The 22,940-nt window shown below is 38.3% G+C and overlaps 1 protein-coding gene across 1 annotated transcript in view; it reads left to right on the top strand.

The window, feature by feature from the left end:
* Window positions 1-22,940, top strand: part of LNPEP (leucyl and cystinyl aminopeptidase) — a 105,942-nt gene that overhangs the window by 22,373 nt on the left and 60,629 nt on the right. Inside the window, exon 2 of the mRNA XM_067731305.1 lies at window positions 19,796-20,636. Within this exon, the coding sequence (XP_067587406.1) occupies window positions 19,796-20,636 (841 nt within the window). The remainder of the gene's footprint in view (window positions 1-19,795; window positions 20,637-22,940) is intronic.

Genomic DNA, 22,940 nt, shown 5'->3' on the forward strand with positions numbered 1-22,940 from the left:
AGTTTGTGTTTGGGGAAACGGATGTGTGCTCTTGACTGTCAGGATGAACTCCTAGGTGTGAGCCTTAGACTTATATCAGCGTCCCTTTAACATGATCTCAAACATAATAAATAATTTTTAAAAGCTTGTTAAAAATGGAAACATAAAGAAAACTACATTCCTTTAGCATTTCAAGTCAAAATGTGTAAACTTAGTTGCTAATACATTTTATTGGCTAAAGCTTTTATTTTGCATGTGGGTCCACTGATTAGAGTTCTACTTCCATCTTCTTCCATATGTATGTGCTACCCATGATACATCTGTCATTTCCAGGTCCTTTTTTTTCTTTTTTCTTTTTTTTCAAGTGGTTTGAGAACTTTGGAGCTTGGGGTAAACATTTTTCGAGGACACCCTCTCGCCCAATCTCTTTTGTTTTTCTTGCTAATACTTAATTTGGCAGCAGTGTTAATTTTGGGGACTCGCCTTTGTAGAGTCTTTCTGGTGCATAGCTCAGTTTTCATAGGAACAATTTTCTTTTTGTATTTTTTTCATTTAATGCAATACTTAATTATTGCATAACTGTAATTATAATGTTAACTAGCATAAACTGACTTGCGAGCAGACACTAATTCTTGGTGTCTGCTTTGGTGGGGGAATAAGTGCTTGAATCTTCTAGAGAGTAGCCCTTTAGTTGGAGACATTCAGTGGGCACTTGGCATCAGAAAATGTTGCACAGAGGGAATGGGGAACGTTGCTTAATTCGGAGTTTTGTTAAGTGGGCATAGGTTAAAAGAACATATACCTTGTTTGTTGAGGTAGAAAATGTCCTTCCTTTACTGAAGGAAATGACTCCTTCCTCATTTTTTAATTCTTGTTTTACAGTTAAGGTTTGTACTAAACTTCAGGTGTTTATTTGTTCCTCTTGTTGATCCTTTACATTAAATTCTATATCTGAAGCATTTCACTGTGGGATTCTTTATGTGCTATGGCTCTTGTTTCTGTTTGGTACTCTCCTTGGTCATTGGCATTCTCTGGCGAAACACCTCCTTTTCATCTTAAATGTTCTCCTTGATATTTAAAATAATGTACTTCATAGCTGCAACATTAAACTAGCAAGTAGTTCATCTTCTTTACTCCTTCCCTCTAGCAATGAAATGTTGATTTTTGCTCAAAGGACCACAAAACTGCACAGAAAAATAGCAGCTGTGATTAGACTCAGTAAATATAATGCAGTGTAGAATTTGAAAATGGTAGAAAATTTATCGACTGAATGTTTTAGTTTGGTAAAGTAAAATCAGTGTCTGTGTAATGCTGCCTTTTAGGTTATTTCAGCCAGAAAATGTTGAGCATTATATAAGTTTAAATTGCCTTCTTACAAATTGTAGCTGTCATTGGATATCTGAGTTTTATTGTGTAAGTGCAGTTATAGCAAATGAGTGTGGCCTTTAGATAGGCTTAATCCCTAGGGATATTTTGGGAAGAGTTGTAGTGTCTTTACAATCAAGGGAACCATTTGACAAATGTCTTAGGAGTCAGATGACTTAAAATGTAAGACCTGGGTATTAAAATCTCTGAGAATCAGATACAATTATCTGAAGTTATCCTGTTCCACACTGGCTGACGTCCTCTATGGACATTGCTGTTGCTGAGCGTAAAAGACATCAAGAGGTCAGAGTTGTTGCTTATGCTGTCATTTGATATTTATGGTATAGAAGACAAAATGAGGTTTCCAGACTCTTCTTATTTTATGAATTTATTTACTGATATGTGCCGGGAGTGACATTTAAGCATCGTATTTTATAATAAAAGATGTGAGGGGGGAAATTTTACTGATGGCTCTTAAAGAGAAATACTAGTGTGCTTGGCTGAAAAGTAGAAGATACATTTATTTGCTTATGATTTTGAAATTCCTACCCTAATTATGTAATATGTTAGCAATAAACTATTAACGTAACACTAAATAATTTGCATAGTGTTATGACCCACTTACCTTATTTGACCCTTATGATAAAGCAGACAGGTAAGTTGTTATTCCCATTTTAACAAGGAGGAGAGTGAGGTTCCAACACACACTAAGTGGTGGAGCCAGAGCTAGAACCCCCCAGCTTCTCTTCACTATACTTTATGCCTCCTTAAACCATAATTGATTTAAATTATATGCTGGCTTTGAGGAGTGAAGAGGAAATGTAGTCTGTAGAATCAATGTCCAGTAAAAATGAAGTGCAGTGACTCAGAGCTCATAATCACTGAAGTACTACTAAACCTGGCCTCATAACAGGTGTTAGAGAAGGACTTCCTTAACCTCATAGCTAGCATATTAATCCTGTCTTATTCCAAGCTTCAGTAAACCTGGGTTTAGCTCTCAAAGAGTTTATGAACGGACATGGATGTAATTTTCTTTAATTAATACTTCATTTTAATGTGTTGGGTATTGCTGCTTTGATTTCAACATTTATTGCAGCCTTCTTCCCTACTAGGCACAGGCATACAAAGATGAATGAGATAAGAGCCCCTCCCTGGAGCAATTATCTAAGTGTGAAGCAAAATTTAAAATTATAGTTCACTTATGCAGAAATTCTCCTCCCTATAGGATAAACCAGACCTTGAAAATTTTCTAAACCTCTCTTCCTCAACCTGTAATTCTTTGCTAAGCAAAAATTTACCAGGATTAAAATGTATTTTAGAAAGTATATGGAACAGGTTTTGGAACTTAGTATTTCATCCTAAATGTGAGAGGCTGTATAAGCATGTAGTGTACACAACTTCCATTTTCCAGGTTTGAGAGGCTGCCAGTGGTGTGTAGTGTGGAGAGGCTGCAATGACTCATAACTAGGGAATGATTGTTTTGATCTCTTGCTGTAGTCTCTGTAGAACATTGGCAGAGCAGCCAGCATAATTAACACTACACAGTCTAATAATAAATAAAACGTTATGGACAATGGCTACCAAGAAGCAAGCCTGCCCTGGATAATCTTCCAAGTTGGCAGAATTACTTTAGAGAGATGACCAGATAATGTCAGGTTTACTATAAATCAAGCTGCTTTTCCTAGCTTGTCCATGGAGTTACCGTTGTGGGGGGAAAGAGTATCATCTGTGGAAGTCTCACTGGGTTAATTTTTTCAGGACTCATTTAAGCATTTTATTATTGCAGTCCTTCTAACCTTTTCACCCTAAGAGAACAGTTAGGCATCTTAGGTTTTTTTTTTGCAGTACGCGGGCCTCTCACTGCTGTGGCCTCTCCCGTTGCAGAGCACAGGCTCCAGACGCACAGGCTCAGCGGCCATGGCTCACGGGCCCAGCTGCTCCGCAGCATGTGGGATCTTCCCTGACCGGCGCACAAACCCGTGTCCCCTGTATCGGCAGGCGGACTGTCAACCACTGCGCCACCAGGGAAGCCCCATCTTAGTTTTTTACTATTTTAGGGAAGGTAGTGGAACAGGTCAGAGTAGGACATTTGTTGAATTGATTTTAAAAAGCTAAAAGAAACTAGGGATTTGAAAAGATTACATTGGACTAATATATTAAAGAGGGAGAAAAGAGAGACCTTTGCGCTGAGGAGAGTGGAGAGGTTGGGATACGGGTGCAGAGATGAAGTGGCCACACCAGCCATGCGTGTTTGAGAGAAACTGAGATGTTTGCAACATGTGATGGTCTCACATATGGGTCAGAGGCAGAGCAGGCACTGTGCGTGGCGGCTGTGTGTCCTTTCAGGATTTGAGGAAGCATGGCTTAGAGCCGAGGACCGACTTAGTTTATATATAGGTTTGGCCATTGGGTCACTGAGATTCAGAACGAAGGTGCTAGCTATGAAGATTCCTTTCACATAACTGTAACCTGAACTACTGCAGGATGGTTATATTTCGGCATAATGAGACCCAGAGTTGTGATTACCCTAAATGAAGTGAGTACTTTAAATCAAATGCTTAAAAATGAGGCCAGTTTTTTTTTTCTTTTGCATTTTCCTATTGAGAAGCACTCAATTAAAATTTTAAATGGAAACTTAAAATAAAAAGGGATTTCCCTTTTTAAGAAAAAATGTACAAAAATCTAAATACAGAAATAGTTAAGTATAGTTTTTTGCTTAAGAATACTTCTGAAGAGATCATAAGAGGTTTCCTTTAAATAGCAGCTCTCTAATCCATTTTAAATACTAGGATTTACCACTGTGCCCCCCCCTCAAAGAAAAAAAATACCCCAGTTTTTTATTTAAGAGGAAGGGTAGAACATATGTTTTTTCTAAATTTGGGTATAGCTAGCATTATCACTGGCTAAATGGTTTTGTGTTTGCCAGGTCTTCTTGAAAGAGGGACAGAGATGTAAGACTGTTGGGCTCTCTGCCTCTAGCTTAGGAGCTAGTTCTGATCTGTCTCTGTAATGCAACTAGACTTTTGAGGAGTAGTAGAAATTCATCTTAGAGATCCACCAGGACTTGATATATGTGGATTTTTAGGCAAGTTTCTGGGAGAATATGAATTAGAGCCAATAACACTGATTTCTTGCCCTCCACCAGCATGTTTTGTTTAATTTTCTATTGTTTCTCTGTTTTCTATTTCATTCATTTCTGCCCTTTATTATTTCTCCTTCTTACGTACGTTTAATTTGCTATTCTTTTCTAACTTCTTAGGGTGGAAACTTAGATCATTGATTTTAAGCCTTTTTCTTTTTCTTTTTCTTTTTTTTTTAACATCTTTATTGGAGTATAATTGCTTTACAATGGTGTGTTAGTTTCTGCTGTATAACAAAGTGAATCAACTATACATACACATATATCCCAATATCCCCTCCCTCTTGCGTCTCCCTCCCACCCTCACTATCCCACCCTCTAGGTGGTCACAAAGCACCCAGCTGATCTCCCTGTGCTATGCGGCTGCTTTGCACTAGCTATCTATTTTATATTTGGCAGTGTATGTATGTCCATGCCACTCTCTCACTTCGTCCCAGCTTACCCTTCCCCCTCCCCATGTCCTCAAGTCCATTATCTACGTCTGAGTCTTTATTCCTCTCCTGCCCCTAGGTTCTTCACAAATACATATATATATATATATATATATATATATATATATATATATATATTTTAGATTCCATATATATGTGTTAGCATACGGTATTTGTTTTTCTCTTTCTGATTTACTTCACTCTGTATGACAGACTCTAGGTCCATCCACCTCACTGCAGATAGCTCAATTTCGTTTCTTTTTATGGCTAATATTCCATTGTATATAGGTGCCACATCTTCTTTATCCATTCGTCTGTCTATGGACACTTAGGTTGCTTCCATGTCCTGGCTATTTTAAGTAGAGCTGCAGTGAACATTGTGGCACATGACTCTTTCTGAATTATAGTCTTCTCAGGGTATATGCCCAGTAGTGGGATTGCTGGGTCGTATGGTAGTTCTATTTATTATTTTTTAAGGAACCTCCATACTGTTCTCCATAGTGGTTGTATCAATTTACATTCCCACCAACAGTGCAAGAGGGTTCCCTTTTCTCGACACCCTCTCAAGCATTTATTGTTCTAGATTTTTAGATGATGGCCATTCCGACCGGTGTGAAGTGATACCTCATTGTAGTTTTGATTTGCATTTCTCTAATCATTAGTGTTGTTGAACATACTTTGATGTGTTTGTTGGCAAGCTGTATGTCTTCTTTGGAGAAATGTCTGTTTAGGTCTTCTGCCCATTTTTGGATTGGGTTGTTTTTCTGATATTGAGCTGCATGAGCTGCTTGTATATTTTGGAGATTAATCCTTTGTCAGTTGCTTCATTTGCAAGTATTTTCTCCCATTCTGAGGGCTGTCTTTTGGTCTTGTTTATGGTTTCCCTTGCTGTGCAAAAGCTTTTAAGTTTCATTAGGTCCCATTTGTTTATTTTTGTCTTTATTTCCATTCCTCTAGGAAGTGGGTCAGAAAGGATCTTGCTGTGATTTATGTCATAGAGTGTTCTGCCTATATTTTCCTCTAAGAGTTTTATAGTGCCTGGCCTTAAATTTAGGTGTTTAATCCATTTTGAGTTTATTTTTGTGTATGGTGTTAGGGAGTGTTCTAATTTCATTCTTTTACATGTAGCTGTCCAGTTTATCCAGCACCACTTATTGAAGAAGCTGTCTTTTCTCCATTGTATATTCTTGCCTCCTTTATCAAAAATAAGGTGACCATATGTTTACCTCTGGGTTTACCTCTGGGCTTTCTATCCTGTTCCATTGATCTATATTTCTGTTTTTGTGCCAGTAACATACTGTCTTGATTAGTGTAGCTATGTGGTATAGTCTGAAGTCCGGGAGCCTGATTCCTCTACCTCCGTTTTTCTTTCTCAAGATTGCTTTAACTTTTCTGGGTCTTCTGTGTTTCCATACAAATTGTGAAATTTTTTGTTCTAGCTCTGTGAAAAATACCATTGGTAGTTTGATAGGGATTGCACTGAATCTGTAGATTGCTTTGGGTAGTATAGTCATTTTCACAATATTGATTCTTCCAATCCAAGAACATGGTATATCTCTTGATCTGTTGGTATCATCTTTAATTTCTTTCATCAGTGTCTCATAGTTTTCTGCGTAGAGGTCTTTTGTCTCCCTAGGTAGGTTTATTCCTAGGTATTTTATTCTTTTTGTTGCAGTGGTAAATGGGAGTGTTTCCTTAATTTCTCTTTCAGATTTTTCATCATCAGTATTTAGGAATGCAAGAGATTTCTGGCCATTAATTTTGTATCCTCCAACTCTACCAAATTCATTGATTGGCTCTAGTAGTTTTCTGGTAACATCTTTAGGATTCTCTGTGCATAGTATCATGTCGTCTGCAAACAGTGACAGCTTTACTTCTTCTTTTCCGATTTGGATTCCTTGTATTTATTTTTCTTCTCTGATTGCTGTATCTAAAACTTCCAAAACAGTGTTGAATAATAATGGTGAGAGTGGGCAACCTTGTCTTGTTCCTGATCCAAGTGGAAATGGTTTCAGTTTTTCACCATTGAGGACGATGTTGGCTGTGGGTTTGTCATATATGGCCTTTATTATGTTGAGGAAAGTTCCCTCTATGCCTACTTTCTGGAGGGTTTTTATCATAAATGGGTGTTGAATTTTGTCAAAAGCTTTTTCTGCATCTATTGAGATGATGTATGGTTTTTATTCTTCAATTTGTTAATATGGTGTATCACATTGATTGATTTGTGTTTATTGAAGAATCCTTGCATTCCTGGGATAAACCCCACTTGATCATGGTGTATGATCCTTTTAATATGCTGTTGGGTTCTTTTTGCTAGTATTTTGTTGAGGATTTTTTCATCCATGTTCATCAGTGATATTGGCCTGTAGTTTTCTTTCTTTGTGACATCTTTGTCTGGTTTTGGTATCAGAGTGATGGTGGCCTTGTAGAATGAGTTTGGGAGTGTTCCTCCCTCTGCTCTATTTTGGAAGAGTTTGAGAAGGATAGATGTTTGCTCTTCTCTAAATGTTCGATAGAATTCACCTGTGAAGCCATCTGGTCGTGGGCTTTTGTTTGTTCGGAGATTTTTAATCACAGTCTCAATTTCAGTGCTTGTGATTGGTCTGTTTATATTTTCTATTTTTTCCTGGTTGAGTCTCAGAAGATTGTGCTTTTCTAAGAATTTGTCCCATTTCTTTCCAGTTGTCCATTTTATTGGGATATACTTGCTTGTAGTAATCTCTCATGATCCTTTGTATTTCTGCAGTGTCAGTTGTTACTTCTTCTTTTTGATTTCTCATTCTATTGATTTGAGTCTTGTCCCGTATTTCTTGATGAGTCTGGCTAATGATTTGTCAATTTTGTTTATCTTCTCAAAGAACCAGCTTTTAGTTTTATTGATCTTTGCTATCGTTTCCTTCATTTCTTTTTCATGTATTTCTGATCTGATCTTTATGATTTCTTTCCTTCTGCTAACTTTGGGTTTTTTTTGTTTTTCTTTCTCTAATTGCTTTAGATGCAAGGTTAGGTTGTTTATTTGAGATGTTCGTTTTTTCTTGAGGTAGGATTGTATTGCTATAAACTTCCCTCTTAAAGCTGCTTTTGCTGCATCCCATAGGTTTTGGGTCATAGTGTTTTCATTGTCATTTGTTTCTAGGTATTTTTTGCTTTCCTCTTTGCTTTCTTCAGTGATCTCTTGGTTTTAAGTAGTATATTGTTTAGCCTCTGTGTGTTTGTATTTTTTACAGATTTTTTCCTGTAATTGATATCTAGTCTCACAGCATTGTGGTCAGAAAAGATACTTCATACAATTTCAATTTTCTTAAATTTACCAAGACTTGATATGAACTATCCTGGAGAATGTTCCATGAGCACTTGAGAAGAAAGTGTATTCTGTTGTTTTTGGATGGAATGCCCTTATCAGTTAAGTCCATCTTGTTTAATGTATCATTTAAAGCTTGTGTTTCCTTATTTATTTTCATTTTGGATGATCAGTCCATTGGTGCAAGCAGGGTGTTAAAGTCCCCTACTATGATTGTGTTACTGTCGATTTTCCCTTTTATGGCTGTTAGCATTTGCCTTATGTATTGAGGTGCTCCTATGCTGGGTGCATAAGTATTTACAATTGTTATATCTTCTTCTTGGATCAATCCCTTGATCATTATGTAGTGTCCTTCTTTGTCTCTTCTAATAGTCTTTATTTTAAAGTCTGTTTTGTCTGATATGAGAATGGCTACTCCAGCTTTCTTTTGATTTCCATTTGCATGGAATATGTTTTTCCATCCCCTCACTTTCAGTCTGTATGTGTCTCTAGGTCTGAAGTGGGTCTCTTTCTAGACAGCATATGTATGGGTCTTGTTTTTGTATCCATTCAGCCAGTCTGTGTCTTTTGGTGGGAGCATTTAATGCATTTCCATTTAAGGTAATTATCAATATGTATGTTCCTATTACCATTTTTTAAATTGTTTTGGGTTTGTTATTGTAGGTCTTTTCCTTCTCTTGTGTTTCCCACCTAGAGAAGTTCCTTTAGCATTTGTTGTAAATCTGGTTTGGTGGTGCTGAATTCTCTTAACTTTTCCTTGTCTGTAAATGTTTTAATTTCTCCATCGAATCCGAATGAGATCCTTGCTGGGTAGAGTAATCTTGGTTGTAGGTTTTTCCTTTTCATCACTTTAAATATGTCCTGCCACTCCCTTCTGGCTTGCAGAGTTTCTGCTGAAAGACCAGCTGTTAACCTTATGGGGATTGTATGTTATTTGTTGTTTTTCCCTTGCTACTTTTAATATTTTTTCTTTGTATTTAATTTTTGACAGTTTTATTAATATGTGTCTTGGCGTGTTTCTCCTTGAATTTATCCTGTATGGGGCTCTCTGCGCTTCTGGGACTTGATTAACTATTTCCTTTCCCATATTAGGGAAGTTTTCAACTATTATCTCTTCAAATATTTTCTCAGTCCCTTTCTTTTTCTCTTCTTCTCCTGGGACCCCTATAATTAGAATGTTGGTGTGTTGAATGTTGTTCCAGAGGTCTCTAAGACTGTCCTCAATTCTTTTCATTCTTTTTTCTTTATTCTGCTCTGCAGTAGTTATTTCCACTCTTTTCTCTTCCACGTCACTTACCATTCTTCTGTCTCAGTTATTCTGCTATTGATTCCGTGTAGAGAATTTTTTATTTCATTTATTGTGTTGCTCATCATTGTTTGCTCTTTAGTTCTTCTAGGTCCTTGTTAAACGTTTCTTGTATTTTCTCCGTTCTATTTCCAAGATTTTAGATCATCTTTACTATCATTACTTTGAATTCTTTTTCAGGTAGACTGCCATTTCTTCTTCATTTGTTTGGTCTGGTGGGTTTTTACCTTCCTCCTTCATCTGCTGTTTCTCTGTCTTCTCATTTTGCTTAAGTTACTGTGTTTGGGGTCTCCTTTTCACAGACTGCAGGTTCATAGTTCCCATTGTTTTTGGTGTCTGCCCCCAGTGGCTAAGGTTGGTTCCATGGCTTGTGTAGGCTTCCTGGTGGAGGGGACTAGTGCCTGTGTTCTGGTGCATGAGCCTAGATCTTGTCGTTCTGGTGGGTAGGACTGCAACCTGTGGTGTGTTTTGGGGTGTCTGCGACCTTATTATGATTTTAGGCAGCCTCTATGCTAATGGGTGGGGTTGTGCTCCTGTCTTGCTAGTTGTTTGGCATAGGGTGTCCTGCACTGTAGCTTGCTGGTTGTTGAGTGGAGCTTTGTGTTAGAATTGAGATGGAGATCTCTGGGAGACAGTCTCTGCCCTTTAGTTGGAATGTTTAATCCACTTACAGTTCATGAAATTATTTATGTGGTTGGGTTTAAGTCTACCATTTTACCATTGTTTTCATTTGTCCCTTTTGTTTTTTTTGTTTGTTTGTTTGTTTGTTTTGCGGTACGCGGGCCTCTCACTGTTGTGGCCTCTTCCGTTGCGGAGCACAGGCTCCAGACGCGCAGGCTCAGCGGCCATGGCTCACGGGCCCAAACGCTCCGCGGCATGTGGGATCTTCCTGGACCGGGGCATGAACCCGTGTCCCCCGCACCGGCAGGCGGACTCTCAACCACTGTGCCACCAGGGAAGCCCGTCCCTTTTGTTTTTGTTTCTTTCTCTTCTAATACCTTCTTTTTTGGGTTGAGTATTTTTTTAATATTTCCTTTTATTTACACTATTGGTTTCATACCTATGCATGTATTAAACTACTTTTTCATTGATTATTTTAGGGCTAATAATATGCAACCTTAACTTTTTAAAGTCTTTTTATAGTCAGAATTGTACCACTTCACATTTTACACCTGACCTTTCTCATTTCCTGCTTCACAGCTACTACTCCTCAGTTGACACGTCCATTTCTCCTTCTCAATTCACAAATATAATTTAATTCTTATTCACTGTCTGCATTTTTCATGCTCTTGTTATCATACCTTTTATTTCTATATATGTTCAAAACTGCTCACATGTTATTCTTGTTTTATGCAGATAGTTTTAAAACATAGTCTTTAAAAGAAATTTAAGAAGAATAAAAAATATAAACTTTTATTTTTTAATAACTTATTCATCATTTTTTGGTATCTTTCTTTTCTTCCTGAAGATCTGAGTTTCCATATGGTATCATTTCCCTCCAGCTTGAAGAACCTTTTTTATAATTTCTTGTAGTGCACATCTGCTTGAGAAGAACTTTGTCAGCTTTCATTTTATTTGAAAGTACGTTTATCTTGTTTTTGAAGGATTTTTCACTAGATATAGTATTCTGAATGGACAATTTTTTTTTCTTCTAGCCCCTTAAAAATGTTGTTCTATCATCTTCTGGTCTCCATTGTTGTGATGAGGAGTTAGCATTCTTTGAATTATTTTTCTCCTGTATGTAACATATTGTTTTGGGGCTCCTTTAAAGATTTTCTCTTTATCTTTAATTTTCAGTAGTTTAACCATGATGAAGCTAGATATGATTTTCTTTGTATTTATTGTCTTGGAGTTTGATCAGATTTTAAGTTTGGGATCTGGTAAATAGTGTTTTCATCAAACAATAAAATTTTAACTATTATTTCTTCAGATATTTTGTCTACTTTATTCTCAGGGTCTTCTTCTGGGGCTCCTATTACATATGTGTTAGACCATCTGATATTGTCCCACAAATCTCTGATGCTGTGTTCATTTTTCTTCGACTCTTTTTTTCTCTTTATTCCTCAAATTGGTAATTGATAGTGATCTGTCAAGTTCATAGACTCTTTCTTCTGCTATGTCCAATCCAGTATGAAGTCTCTTCAATGACTTGTTCATCTTAGTTATTGAACCTTTCAGTCCTAGAAGTTCCATTTTTTTCTCCCATTTGGTTCTTTTTCCTAGTTTTGATTTTTCTGCTGAGATTCCCATCTGTTCATATATTCTCCTCTGTCATTGTTTATAAACACATTTTCCTTTACTTTTTGAGACATGTTTATAATAGCTGCTTTAAAGCCTTTACCTACTTTAGATACTGTATTTTTAAGAAATTCCTCTGTAGAGTGTTGATTTTTGTTTCAGTAGGCAGTTTAGTTCCTGGCTGATCATCTCGTATAGGCTTGGCTTTATATTTTGCTATGGCGGATCTGTGGAAAGCTCAAGGTTTCTTCTCAGGCTCCTGTAACCTAGCAAGACTCATCATCCATGTTCTGTTTCTACTGTGGATTCTTATTAGGGCTTGGTTTCAGACTTTGTTAATGTGGATCTAGAGTAGGTCTTACTCTGGGTGTGTCTTTACTCCTAAAGTGAAGCCTTTCCAGTGTCTCACGCTCAGAGTGTTAATGAGTTCTCTTTGTTCGGACTGGGTTAGACTGCCAGTGTTTCCCTTAAGCTGCTTGACCTCTCGTATTTCTATTCCATATTAACCTTAATACAGCCACTCTTTTGTAAGCCTTATGTAATTATGTGTCCTGCATTGGTTAAGGACTCTCAGGAAACCCTTATACAAACTTCTGTGGTCCCCCCTCTGTACAGCTCCCTCCTCTGCAGTGCCCTGTCTCTGCCTCCCAGCCCTGCTCTGCTTGGACTCCAGCTCACTGTACTAAAGTTAGGAATATGTCCCAAGGCAGAGAACGAAGCAAATGTGGGCTCACACTTTCCTTCTCTCAGAGGTCACATTCTTACTCTGTCTGTTGGTGGGTACCTGAAAATAGTTGCATCATTTTGTCCAGTTTAATAGTTGTTTATGAGAGAAGGGAATGTCTGGTACCAATTACTCTGTCATATTGGAAGTGGAAGTCTCCCACAGCATTTTTATATGTATTGAAGTGAACTTTAGGGTAACTTGAAAGGGAAAAATAAATCTTAGTCTCTCTTAGAGCCAAATAGGTAAAAGTGAGCTTATGGTGCTCATGAACTGAATCATTTCTCTCTGATCTTCCCACCTCCCACCCCCAATTGTCCATTCATTTCTCTTCTCTCTTCACAAGGGAGACAAGGGGGGTGAGGGGAATGGAAGAGAGAGGGACCTTACTTGGATCCTGCATCCTGGGCTATGACCTTGGGCCTGTCAACTGGAAAATTAAATGAGGTTTGTGAAAATGCACTGTTATTAGTGGCAAAAGTAAGAATGTATGCAGGACTTTCTGTGTTTGTATTTTATGACACTGCTTATACTTTGAGGTGTAAGCAAACAGGATGTGTCAGAGAAAGGAACTACAGTACTTAAAACTTCTTCCAAAGTTATTCAGTGTTAATGACTGCCCTTCAGATTCTGGTGAGAAAATGATATATCTAAACTTATAACTTATTAAAGTGGGCATTGTGGTTCATAGGAAGAGGTTTTCTTTGATTGTGGTCTGGGGGTTGGGTAATGTTTTGCCAGATAAGACTTGTATAGAAAAATCACTTTTTTGTTATAAATTCTAGTCTTTTTCTTTTCTTTTTCAGTTTAAACTTCTTTAAAATAAAGCCTCTTTTTGATGGAAAAGGATTGCTCATTAGAGAAATAGTTACTTTATTTGATAATTAGCCATCCCTTTAGAAATTTAATGAAGTTTCCATTTGGAAATGGTCTAGAAGATATAAATGCTGTCTCACACATAGAGCTTTTAGTTGTATTCAAATATGTCTTAAGGGCCTCAGAAGAAGAGTAATCCTTTATTGTTAGGGCCTAGTTTGAATATAGCAAGTTGCTATAGTATACCTAATTGAATATACCAATTCTTGTATCTGCCCAAGAAGCCTTATTTAGATTAGGCTTATTCTTTAAAGTTGTTTTGCTTTGTTGATTTGAAAATACATCCCATTTCATTTCATTTTCTCAGAAAATGTGATAGCAGTTTAAAGGGACTAATGTCTGTGGGAAGTTTGCTCCTTTTATTCGAATCGTTCACTATGTTGTTTGCCATAGCTTTACTTTTTGTCCCCTTTTCTAAACTGAACCCCTCATTTAAGCACTTACTCTCTTGCCACCAATGCCTCTGTGCATTTTCCCTTTAGCTTCTCATCACGTCCTCCCTACATGTTTAACCCTGGATTAACCATCTGCTTTCTCTTTTTAAATTTTCATTTTTAAAAAATTTTTAATTATGGTAAATTACTACATATAATACGCTTTCTCTTCTTTTAGTCCTGGGCTGGTAAGCACTCTAAAGACATTTATAGAGACTGGAGGTATGACAAATTCCGGTGGGCTTACTGAACTTGCAGGCATGCTTTGTCCCTGGGTCACCCCTGCCTGGTCCTCTCCCATAGCATCTGTTTTTTTTCTCCTCAAGCCTCCTATGCCTTCTCCACAACTGCCTTGGCTCTGGGCAGAGGGCCTTGCCACCTCTGTCACAGAGAACATGGAGGCTCTCTGCTGTTCACACCCTCAGCTTTCTGTGCTCCTGTGTATCCACACTTCTTCCCTAAACTCCACCCTCTGTCCTCCAGGCCTGCAGGAGGAGAGTGCCAAGCTCCCAACGAAGTTAAGTCTCTCTACTGGAGTTCTTGATGTCTTCCTAGCCCTCTGGAATATTCCTCCAGCATTTCCTCTTGTCTGCTCCACCTTCACATTTTGTTGTTCTTTGCTTTTCCATCCTCACAAAAATACACCTTAAGTTATTTCCATCTTAGACACAAAAACAAAAGTATTTAACACTTCCCTATGCCATATTTTCTTTTAGTTTGACCCTATGTTTTCTCATGGTACACAGCTGTGTACTGTGGAAGAATTTTCTGTAGCATTTGCTTTGCCTTGTTAACTTCCCATTCTTTCTTTGGGCCACCGAAGTCAGGCTTCTGCTCTTACTGCTCCACTGAAAGTGCCTCATAAAAGTCACTGATTCTCTGGTTGCCAAATCTAGTGGCCTTTCTCAGCTTCATTGTACTTGACCTTTCTTTCTTTTTTTTTTTTTTTTTTGGCCACACCCCATGGCATGCAAGACCTTAGTTCCCCAACCAGGGATCGAACCCGTGCCCCCTGCACCGGAAGCGTGGAGTCTTAACCCCACTGGACCACCAGGGAAGTCCCCTGTACTTGACCTTTCTAAGACATTTAACACCAACCACTTCCTTCTTCATGAAACTCTTCCTTTGCTTTCTACTGTCCTGATTTTCCTGCCTCTGGTACATTCTTCTTCTCCTTTGTTGCCCCTCTTGAATGGTGATGTTCTCTGACTTACTTCCCTTTCAGTAGTCTCATCTATCTGCATGATTATAATTATCACGTATACACAGCTGATTCTGAAATCAGAATTTTCCACCCAGATGCCTCTTTTGAGTCCAGGCCCACATAACATAATCCTTATAACAGTCCTACAAAATAGTATTGTTTTCCATACGTATAGGTGAGGAAATTGAAGCTAAGGGATGTTTGTTAACCAGTTTGAGATCAAGCAGTCAGTGGAAGAGCCAGGATTTGAACCTCTGTCTAAAGATAGGCTTTTAACTCTAAAGTATGCTATTAATCAAACATCTCCATCTGGCTCTCTGACAGATAAATATGTCATGTCCCATACCAAATGCCATCTCACAACTCCATTCTCAGTCCCCCACCACCACACACACACACACAAAACCAAGAGGGAGAATATGAAACCTGTATTCTCATCTTAGTGAGTGGCATTCCTCCTTCCAGTTATCCAAGCCAGAATATCATAGGGAATTGAATAGACTTCCCTCTGTCTCCATCCTACAGGCCTGTCCAGCCCAACAGAGCATCAGTTCCTGTGTATTCTCACTCTTTAACATAACTTGTACTCATTCCCTCCTTTTCACTTCCACTGCTACTGTAATAGTTGTTAACTTTATATCCACCTGGATTGCCGTAATAGTGACAATCCAGCCCATTGCTTCTCATGTTATCTGAGCTGAAGAATCAAGGTTCCTTGTTTTTTTGTTGCAGAAATTTTGTAGCATATAAAAAAATGAATCATTGGAAAACTGAAATGAAAAAACACATGTAAAATATAAGCTCCATTTTTAAAATTACTAAATTCGATAGACATAACATTACCGTCAATTAGCTATAAAAGTTTTTAAATACCAATTTTCTGTGTGTATCCTGTAGCAGACGGGTAACAAACAGTTTGTGGATTGGCACTGGTCCACAGACAACAACCGAGGAGCACCCGTTCACGGTATCTGATGAAAAGAAATATCTTCAGTTTCCTTAGATTATAACCACATGGGCCTACGTTATTTAAAACCGAAATATTTCAACTAGGACGTCCTTTGTTTTGGGCTTATAGATAGCTTGTATATGTGGAATTAAGAGGTTTTAGAAAATTTCCTGTCTCTTTAGGATCCCTTCTTTCAATACAAATAAATCCCTTTAGAACAAGGGGTAGTCATGTGTTACATTAAAATTTTAATGCTGAGATCAAAGAGTACTCACTTAGGAATCCAAAGCAAGATTTCTTGAATAGACTTGAAGTACAGTCTTCACGGGCTACCTGTAATAAAGGTGTTTTCCCTTGGTTTGATGTATTTAACTTGATACGATTGTACACACATACAAAAGTTCGCTTCTAATATGCAGTAAAAATACAGCAGATGGGTTGATGTGTTCCATTTACGAAAGATTAAAATTCTACATAGGTATTAACCTGATTGGGTGATAAATAATTAAAGTAAGTTATCTGGGTGTTGCCAGGCATCTGACTAAGCCCTGGTCAAAAGATTTGGAAGTTAATGAAGTGCAGACAGGAGATGCTAAAATGGTCAGACTGCAGAATACCCCTTGGCGTTAAACAGGGCATGGCTGAGAAATCAAAGACAGAAAAGCCAAGTTCTAAGCGGGTGGAATTCAGGTATGGGAATGCTGTAAATATTAAGCTGAGATTATATCTACAGTTAGTTTAGAAATTTATTAAATAAAACCGCTCAGACCCCATAGTTGTCTACTTCAGGCATCAGGTCTGATAAAGAACAGAACGCATGGGCAAATACCTAAGAGAACATAATCTTCCCATATGAGGTAAAAAAGTCAGAAAGGCCTTTCAGACATTGTAAAGTGAAAAAGCAAATTAAGTAACCTAATCTGCATTACTGTACCAGGTACTTAAAACTACCACAGAAAATTTCTAACCACTGAGAGTTCATTAATAATTTAAGAAATTTTTTGAGTTCAATTACAGCAGTATTTACTCTGTTAATGAAATGAATGAGTCTCAAACACAATTAACTATCAAAACAAAACAAAATTATGTCACAAGAAGTTGGGGCACTATAGGAAGTTTAGGAGATCAAATTCCCAAAGCAGAATGTTATAACTGTCACCCTTCTTACATTTCTAGACAAGTCACAGGAGATGGGTAGACGGCAGATTGCTGAACCCACACACCTGGAAAGTGATTAAAAGTTTTATTCCGGGCTTCCCTGGTGGCGCAGTGGGTGAGAGTCCGCCTGCCGATGCAGGGGACACGGGTTCGTGCCCCGGTCCGGGAAGATCCCACGTGCCGCGGAGCGGCTGGGCCCGTGAGCCATGGCCGCTGAGCCTGCGCGTCCAGAGCCTGTGCTCCGCAATGGGAGAGGCCACAACAGTGAGAGGCCCGCGTACCGCAAAAAAAAAAAAAAAGTTTTATTCAAAGAAAACTTTTAAAGCAGCATAGCTTTTATAAATTTGGGGATGGAGAGGAGGTAGGAAAAGGCAACCTCATTGGAGTCTCTATGCTCCCCAAAGCTAAAAGGAGTGAGATGAAGTGAAAAGAAAATGTATTTTTGAAAGGCAATGAAGAGAAAGGAAGAAACAAAAAGAAAATAACTTTTTAAATTTACACTGTAGCAAGTTAAGATGAGTTATGGGATAACAAGTGTTCACTAGGTGGACTGGGGTGGGAGAAATGATGACATTGCAGGCAAAGGGAACAGACAGGAAAACAGAAGTGGAGCATGGCATAGAAGAGCAGCCTGTCTTGTCTCAGATGAGCGAGCAGTTGGGATGGCCAGAGCACACGCAAGGATGCAAAGTCCAATGCTGCCCGGGATCTGACCATGGAGAAGGCTTAGACCAGTGCTTCTCAAACTTATGTGCACATAAATCTCCTGAGGATTTGTTAAAATTCAGATTAAGGGAAGGGACTTGAGAGTCTGCTCTTCTAAATAGTTGCTGTGTGATGTAGATGCTTAGGTTCGCAGACCACACTTGTAGTAGTAAGACACTAAATTTTATCCTGATGTTTATTGGTACTTGGTTTCATGTATTATTAGTTGCCACTCTTTAGTTAGTACTTATTGAGTAGCACTAAACACATGGCATTTATGTCAAGCTAGATATTAAGGAATTTTATGTAAGTTTTGCCTTGCTGATGGTGAAATAATACTCTAAGCAACTTCATTGCCAAATACAAAAGAAATAAATAGGTACAAGCTCTCATCCTTTGAGCTAGTTGAGTAGGGAGATGCAATATAATAATGGAAAGAATCTAAAATTTGGGTTCAGAGTTTTAGACCTGAGTTCTAGTATCAGTTTTGTGACTAAATAACTGTGACTTTGTGAAGGTAAATTAACTCCTATTTCTGTTTTTGGCTTGTTTGTTTTCTTGTGTCTGAAATAGTATAATACTTGCCATTTTATAGAATTATTGTGAGGATTAGAAATGATCTGTATAAAGTACCTTGTAGGGAAAGGTTAATGAGGGTTTCACTTGTCAAACTTTCAATCTAGCCCTAGGAATTATTGATCTGTATGCTATTATTTACTCCTCTACTTTTTGAGTCTTTTTTTTTTCTTAGTGATTCCTGGCAAGTTGGAGAGTGCAGCTTTTTTGTGTGGTTTTAAAAGTTCCCACCACTACCCCACCCCAGGATCCACTTACACTTATGGTGTATTATGTGGTTGTTACAGAGGGGAATCTCTTGTACTTCTAAATGCTCTGGAAGCATGAAAAGACAGGTTGGATTGTAGTTTTATCTGATTTTTATAGTTCTTTTGTCTTTTTAAAAATTATTTCTTTTTTTTAAAATAAATTTATTTATTTATTTTTGGCTACATTGGGTCTTTTGTTGCTGTGTGTAGGCTTTCTTTTGTTGCGGCAAGCGGGGGCTACTCTTTGTTGCGGTGCCCGGGCTTCTCATTGCAGTGGCTTGTCCTGTTGCGGAGCACAGGCTCTGGGCGCGCGGGCTGAAGTAGTTGTGGCACACGGGCTCAGAAGTTGTGGCTCGCGGGCTCTAGAGCACAGGCTCAGTAGTTGTGGCGCACGGGCTTGGTCGCTCCGCGGCATGTGGGATCTTCCCAAACCAGGGCTCGAACCCATGTCCCCTACATTGGCAGGTGGATTCTTAACCACTGTGCCACCAGGGAACTCCTAAAAATTATTTCTTGATTATGGAAATTTCCTATATAATTTGACCCTTGCAGTTTGCTGTGGAACAGAAACATCCCTCTTCCAAGGGGAACTAAGTAATCCAGCCTGTTGCTTACCCATCATTCAAGCTATGAATGGGCATTCCAACTGTGGTCCTCCCTAGGGAGAATGGGACTCAGAGAGGAGACCCACAAAGGCCGTAGAAGCAGGTTTGAGCCTTTCAGGCAGGAATTCTGGGGATTCTGGTACCTAGACTGCAGAAGAGGGCCATGGACTATGGATGGGCATTCTTTGATCTTACTGACTCCTCACCCTGTTGGGGACGTGCACAGCTAGAGGCAGGCAAAAGCAGGGCCCTCTAAAGCTCAGGACAAGGGCCCAGGTTGTTGGGCAGGAGTGTATTAAGGAAATCAGTATTTAATCTCAGCTGCCTTTTTACTAGCCTGTTTGTTTAGCTTTCTTATTTTAAGACTGTGATATGCTCTTATCTATGCTTGAGTTTTTAATGGATGACACAAGAATATTATAAACATTTAATTCAGCACCTCTGAGATGGAAATAAGTCTTAGTGATTAAAAAAAAATCCTTAGATTAAACGTGGTATTATGAGCTTTTTTTTTTTTTCTAACTCTGTGCCTGGTCCTTATGTTTTGGTTTTTTTAGATCGGCTTCAGCTCCCCAGGAATATGATTGAAAACAGCATGTTTGAGGAAGAACCAGATGTGGTGGATTTAGCCAAAGAACCTTGTTTACATCCTCTAGAGCCTGATGAGGTGGAATATGAGCCCCGGGGTTCACGACTGCTGGTGCGGGGTCTTGGTGAGCATGAGATGGATGAGGACGAAGAGGATTATGAGTCGTCCGCAAAGCTGCTGGGCATGTCCTTCATGAACAGGAGCTCGGGCCTTCGAAACAGTGCAGCCGGCTACAGGCAGAGCTCAGATGGGACTTGTTCAGTACCGTCTGCGAGGACCATGGTGGTCTGTGCTTTTGTCATTGTGGTTGCTGTTTCTGTAATCATGGTGATTTATCTACTGCCCAGATGTACCTTTACTAAAGAAGGCTGCCACAAAAAAAACCAATCAATGGGATTAATTCAGCCAATTGCAACTAATGGGAAGTTGTTTCCATGGGCACAAATCAGGCTTCCCACTGCCATTATGCCAGTACGCTATGAACTTAACCTACACCCAAACCTAACCTCGATGACATTCAGGGGCTCTGTGACGATTTCACTCCAGGCTCTTCAGGCCACATGGAACATAGTTCTTCACAGCACAGGCCATAATATTTCAAGAGTGACCTTTATGTCAGCAGTTTCAAGCCAAGAAAAACAAGTCGATGTCCTGGAATATCCATTTCATGAACAAATCGCCATTGTTGCCCCTGAGGCCCTTCTTGAAGGGCACAATTATACCTTGAAGATAGAGTATTCGGCAAATATATCTAGTTCTTACTATGGGTTTTATGGCATCTCCTACACAGATGAAAGTAATGAGAAAAAGTATGTAGCCCTCTTAAACGATTCTGCTTCTTTGCTCTCTGATGACTTCTGCAATATGGATCCCGTTGCCCACACTAGAGACATTAACTGCAATTTTTTTTTAATTTAAGAGGTTAGGTGAAAAATAGTAGAATGGTGATTTGGAAGAGTATACTCTTTCTCTCTTAGTCAAAGCCTTGAGTATGTATCATATATATGATATGTCACGGTGGGGCTGGGGGCATGCTGACGGAAGGAGATGGACAAGGATTATATCAGTTACATTCTCTATCACAAACACTTAAGTTATATTGAGCTTTTCGTATCTTATAAGATGAATGTAGTTTTCTGTCACCTTCAAGGTCTCCATGTGAACCAGATATAGAAGAACACAGGTTATTCTTTCAGTCTTAGTTTCCTATTGTGTGGAACTTTTAGGAGGTGCTTACTGAGATGGAGAAAGAAAGCATGAAGAAGTGTTGTATACTTATATATGTAATTTTTAGTATCCTTAATCTTTGCTGGGTTTTGTCTTTTTAATGCCATTCTATTTTGGATTTCTGATGGAAAAGTAAAAAAAAAAGAAATCTTGGAGAGATTCATTTTAAAAAAGCGACTTAAAACATAAAATTATTCAGCTCCCCATTTAAACCATATATTTTGTTCTTTAATCTTAGTATTCATAGATGTAGTTTGAATTTCTGGAAAGATGCAGTGCACAGTTGCATACAGACTATTCTTAAGTAGCAGTAATGTCACTTCTCTTACGTGTGCAAAGTCCTTGTCAGATCTGCTTAGTGCATTGGAGCATTCTCTCATGTTCCTCTGCAAACCGGTGTGTGAATTACCATTGAGGTCCATTTGGCTAATGTATGTTGGTATACTGAGAAAAATAGAAATGAATATTTTAAATCTGTCTTAAGTTTTTTGATCCTTCTTAACTAGAGAAAGAGACAAAGCAAGATCTATAGTCCCATTCAGATAAGTAATATTTCTCTTTCCCCTTAACGTAATACTTTTAAAATAAATGGCATGCTGGCTCTTGCCATGAGATCTGACATGAAAAGCAAACTGATAATTGCAGGGGTAGCTTGGGGCTTCTAGGCTTTACTTCTCCTTCTATAATCTCCATCATCTCTAGGAATTATAGGATATACATAAAAACAGTGTTCTTAGTATGCAATCAGACCTTTACGACAAATACCCTAGTCATCTCTTCCAATCAGATTATTGCCCTCGGATCCTCTTGGGCCTGCCTGTATATAATGGGAAGAGTCAATGTTGTGTGGCAGAGTGAGGTGGTTTTGGACAGGGTTACTTGTTGACCCTTTTGCTGTGGGCTGGATTGAGTTGTGGAAAATGCTAGAAAAATGGAAGACATTCTTTTTTTTTTTTTTTCTCACACATACACACTGTATTTTATTTTTACGGGAGATAAATAAACTGACACCAAACATTGTAAATGGATGACCACAACAAAAGCAACAATGATTGCAATTACCAAACACGAAACACACTCATACTATGGGAAGACATTCTTAAAATTATGAAATAGAGTATTTTTTTTAAATAGTACTTTAAAATTTGTGAAACTCTGCTATTACAAAAACTATATACATCCATTAACCTACCTGGTTCCATAAAATGGATACCCCACATGATTGTATATCTTGATGCAAGATAGAAGTTTAAAAGATTATTTATACCTTTCAAGAGGTCTGAAAACTAATTCAAAACAAGTAGATAAAGTAATTAAGTATTTCTACCTTTCAAGAGGCCTGAAAACTGTAATTCAAAACAAGTAGATAAAGTAATTAAGGGATATATTTCCTATTGATTGGAAAATCAAAGTAAGTGTAAATGTCAAACGTACTGACACTGCTTGTGGTAAAGGAACTTTACCTGTGTCATCTAAGAAGTGGAGATGGTCAGTAACCTTGCAGTTAAATCTAGAAGTTGTTGACCATAGATTTAAGGTTCTAGATAACAAACTGATACTAAAAAACTAGCAAAGGAATTTAGGCTGGAGATGTGTTTTATTTCTTTGTTCTTCAATCTCTCAGTGTCTTTTTCTCGAACTCTTGAGTCATCTTCTTAACTGAACCCCTGACCTCTAATCTTACTACAGCTTTCCCCCTCCTCTTTCCCCCATCTTCCACACTGCTGCCAGACTATTTCTAGAAGTACAGATCTGACCATGTTGGTCTTTGGTTTATGATCCTTCAGCAGTTCCTCATTTTTAACAAGATTTAGTTCAATTTCTTTCAAGATCTGGGCCTTTTTTTTTTTTTTTCCTCTCACAGCCCCTCACCTGCCTTAATGAAC

Source organism: Pseudorca crassidens, chromosome 3 (assembly GCF_039906515.1).
Source record: "Pseudorca crassidens isolate mPseCra1 chromosome 3, mPseCra1.hap1, whole genome shotgun sequence".
NCBI lineage: Eukaryota > Metazoa > Chordata > Mammalia > Artiodactyla > Delphinidae > Pseudorca > Pseudorca crassidens.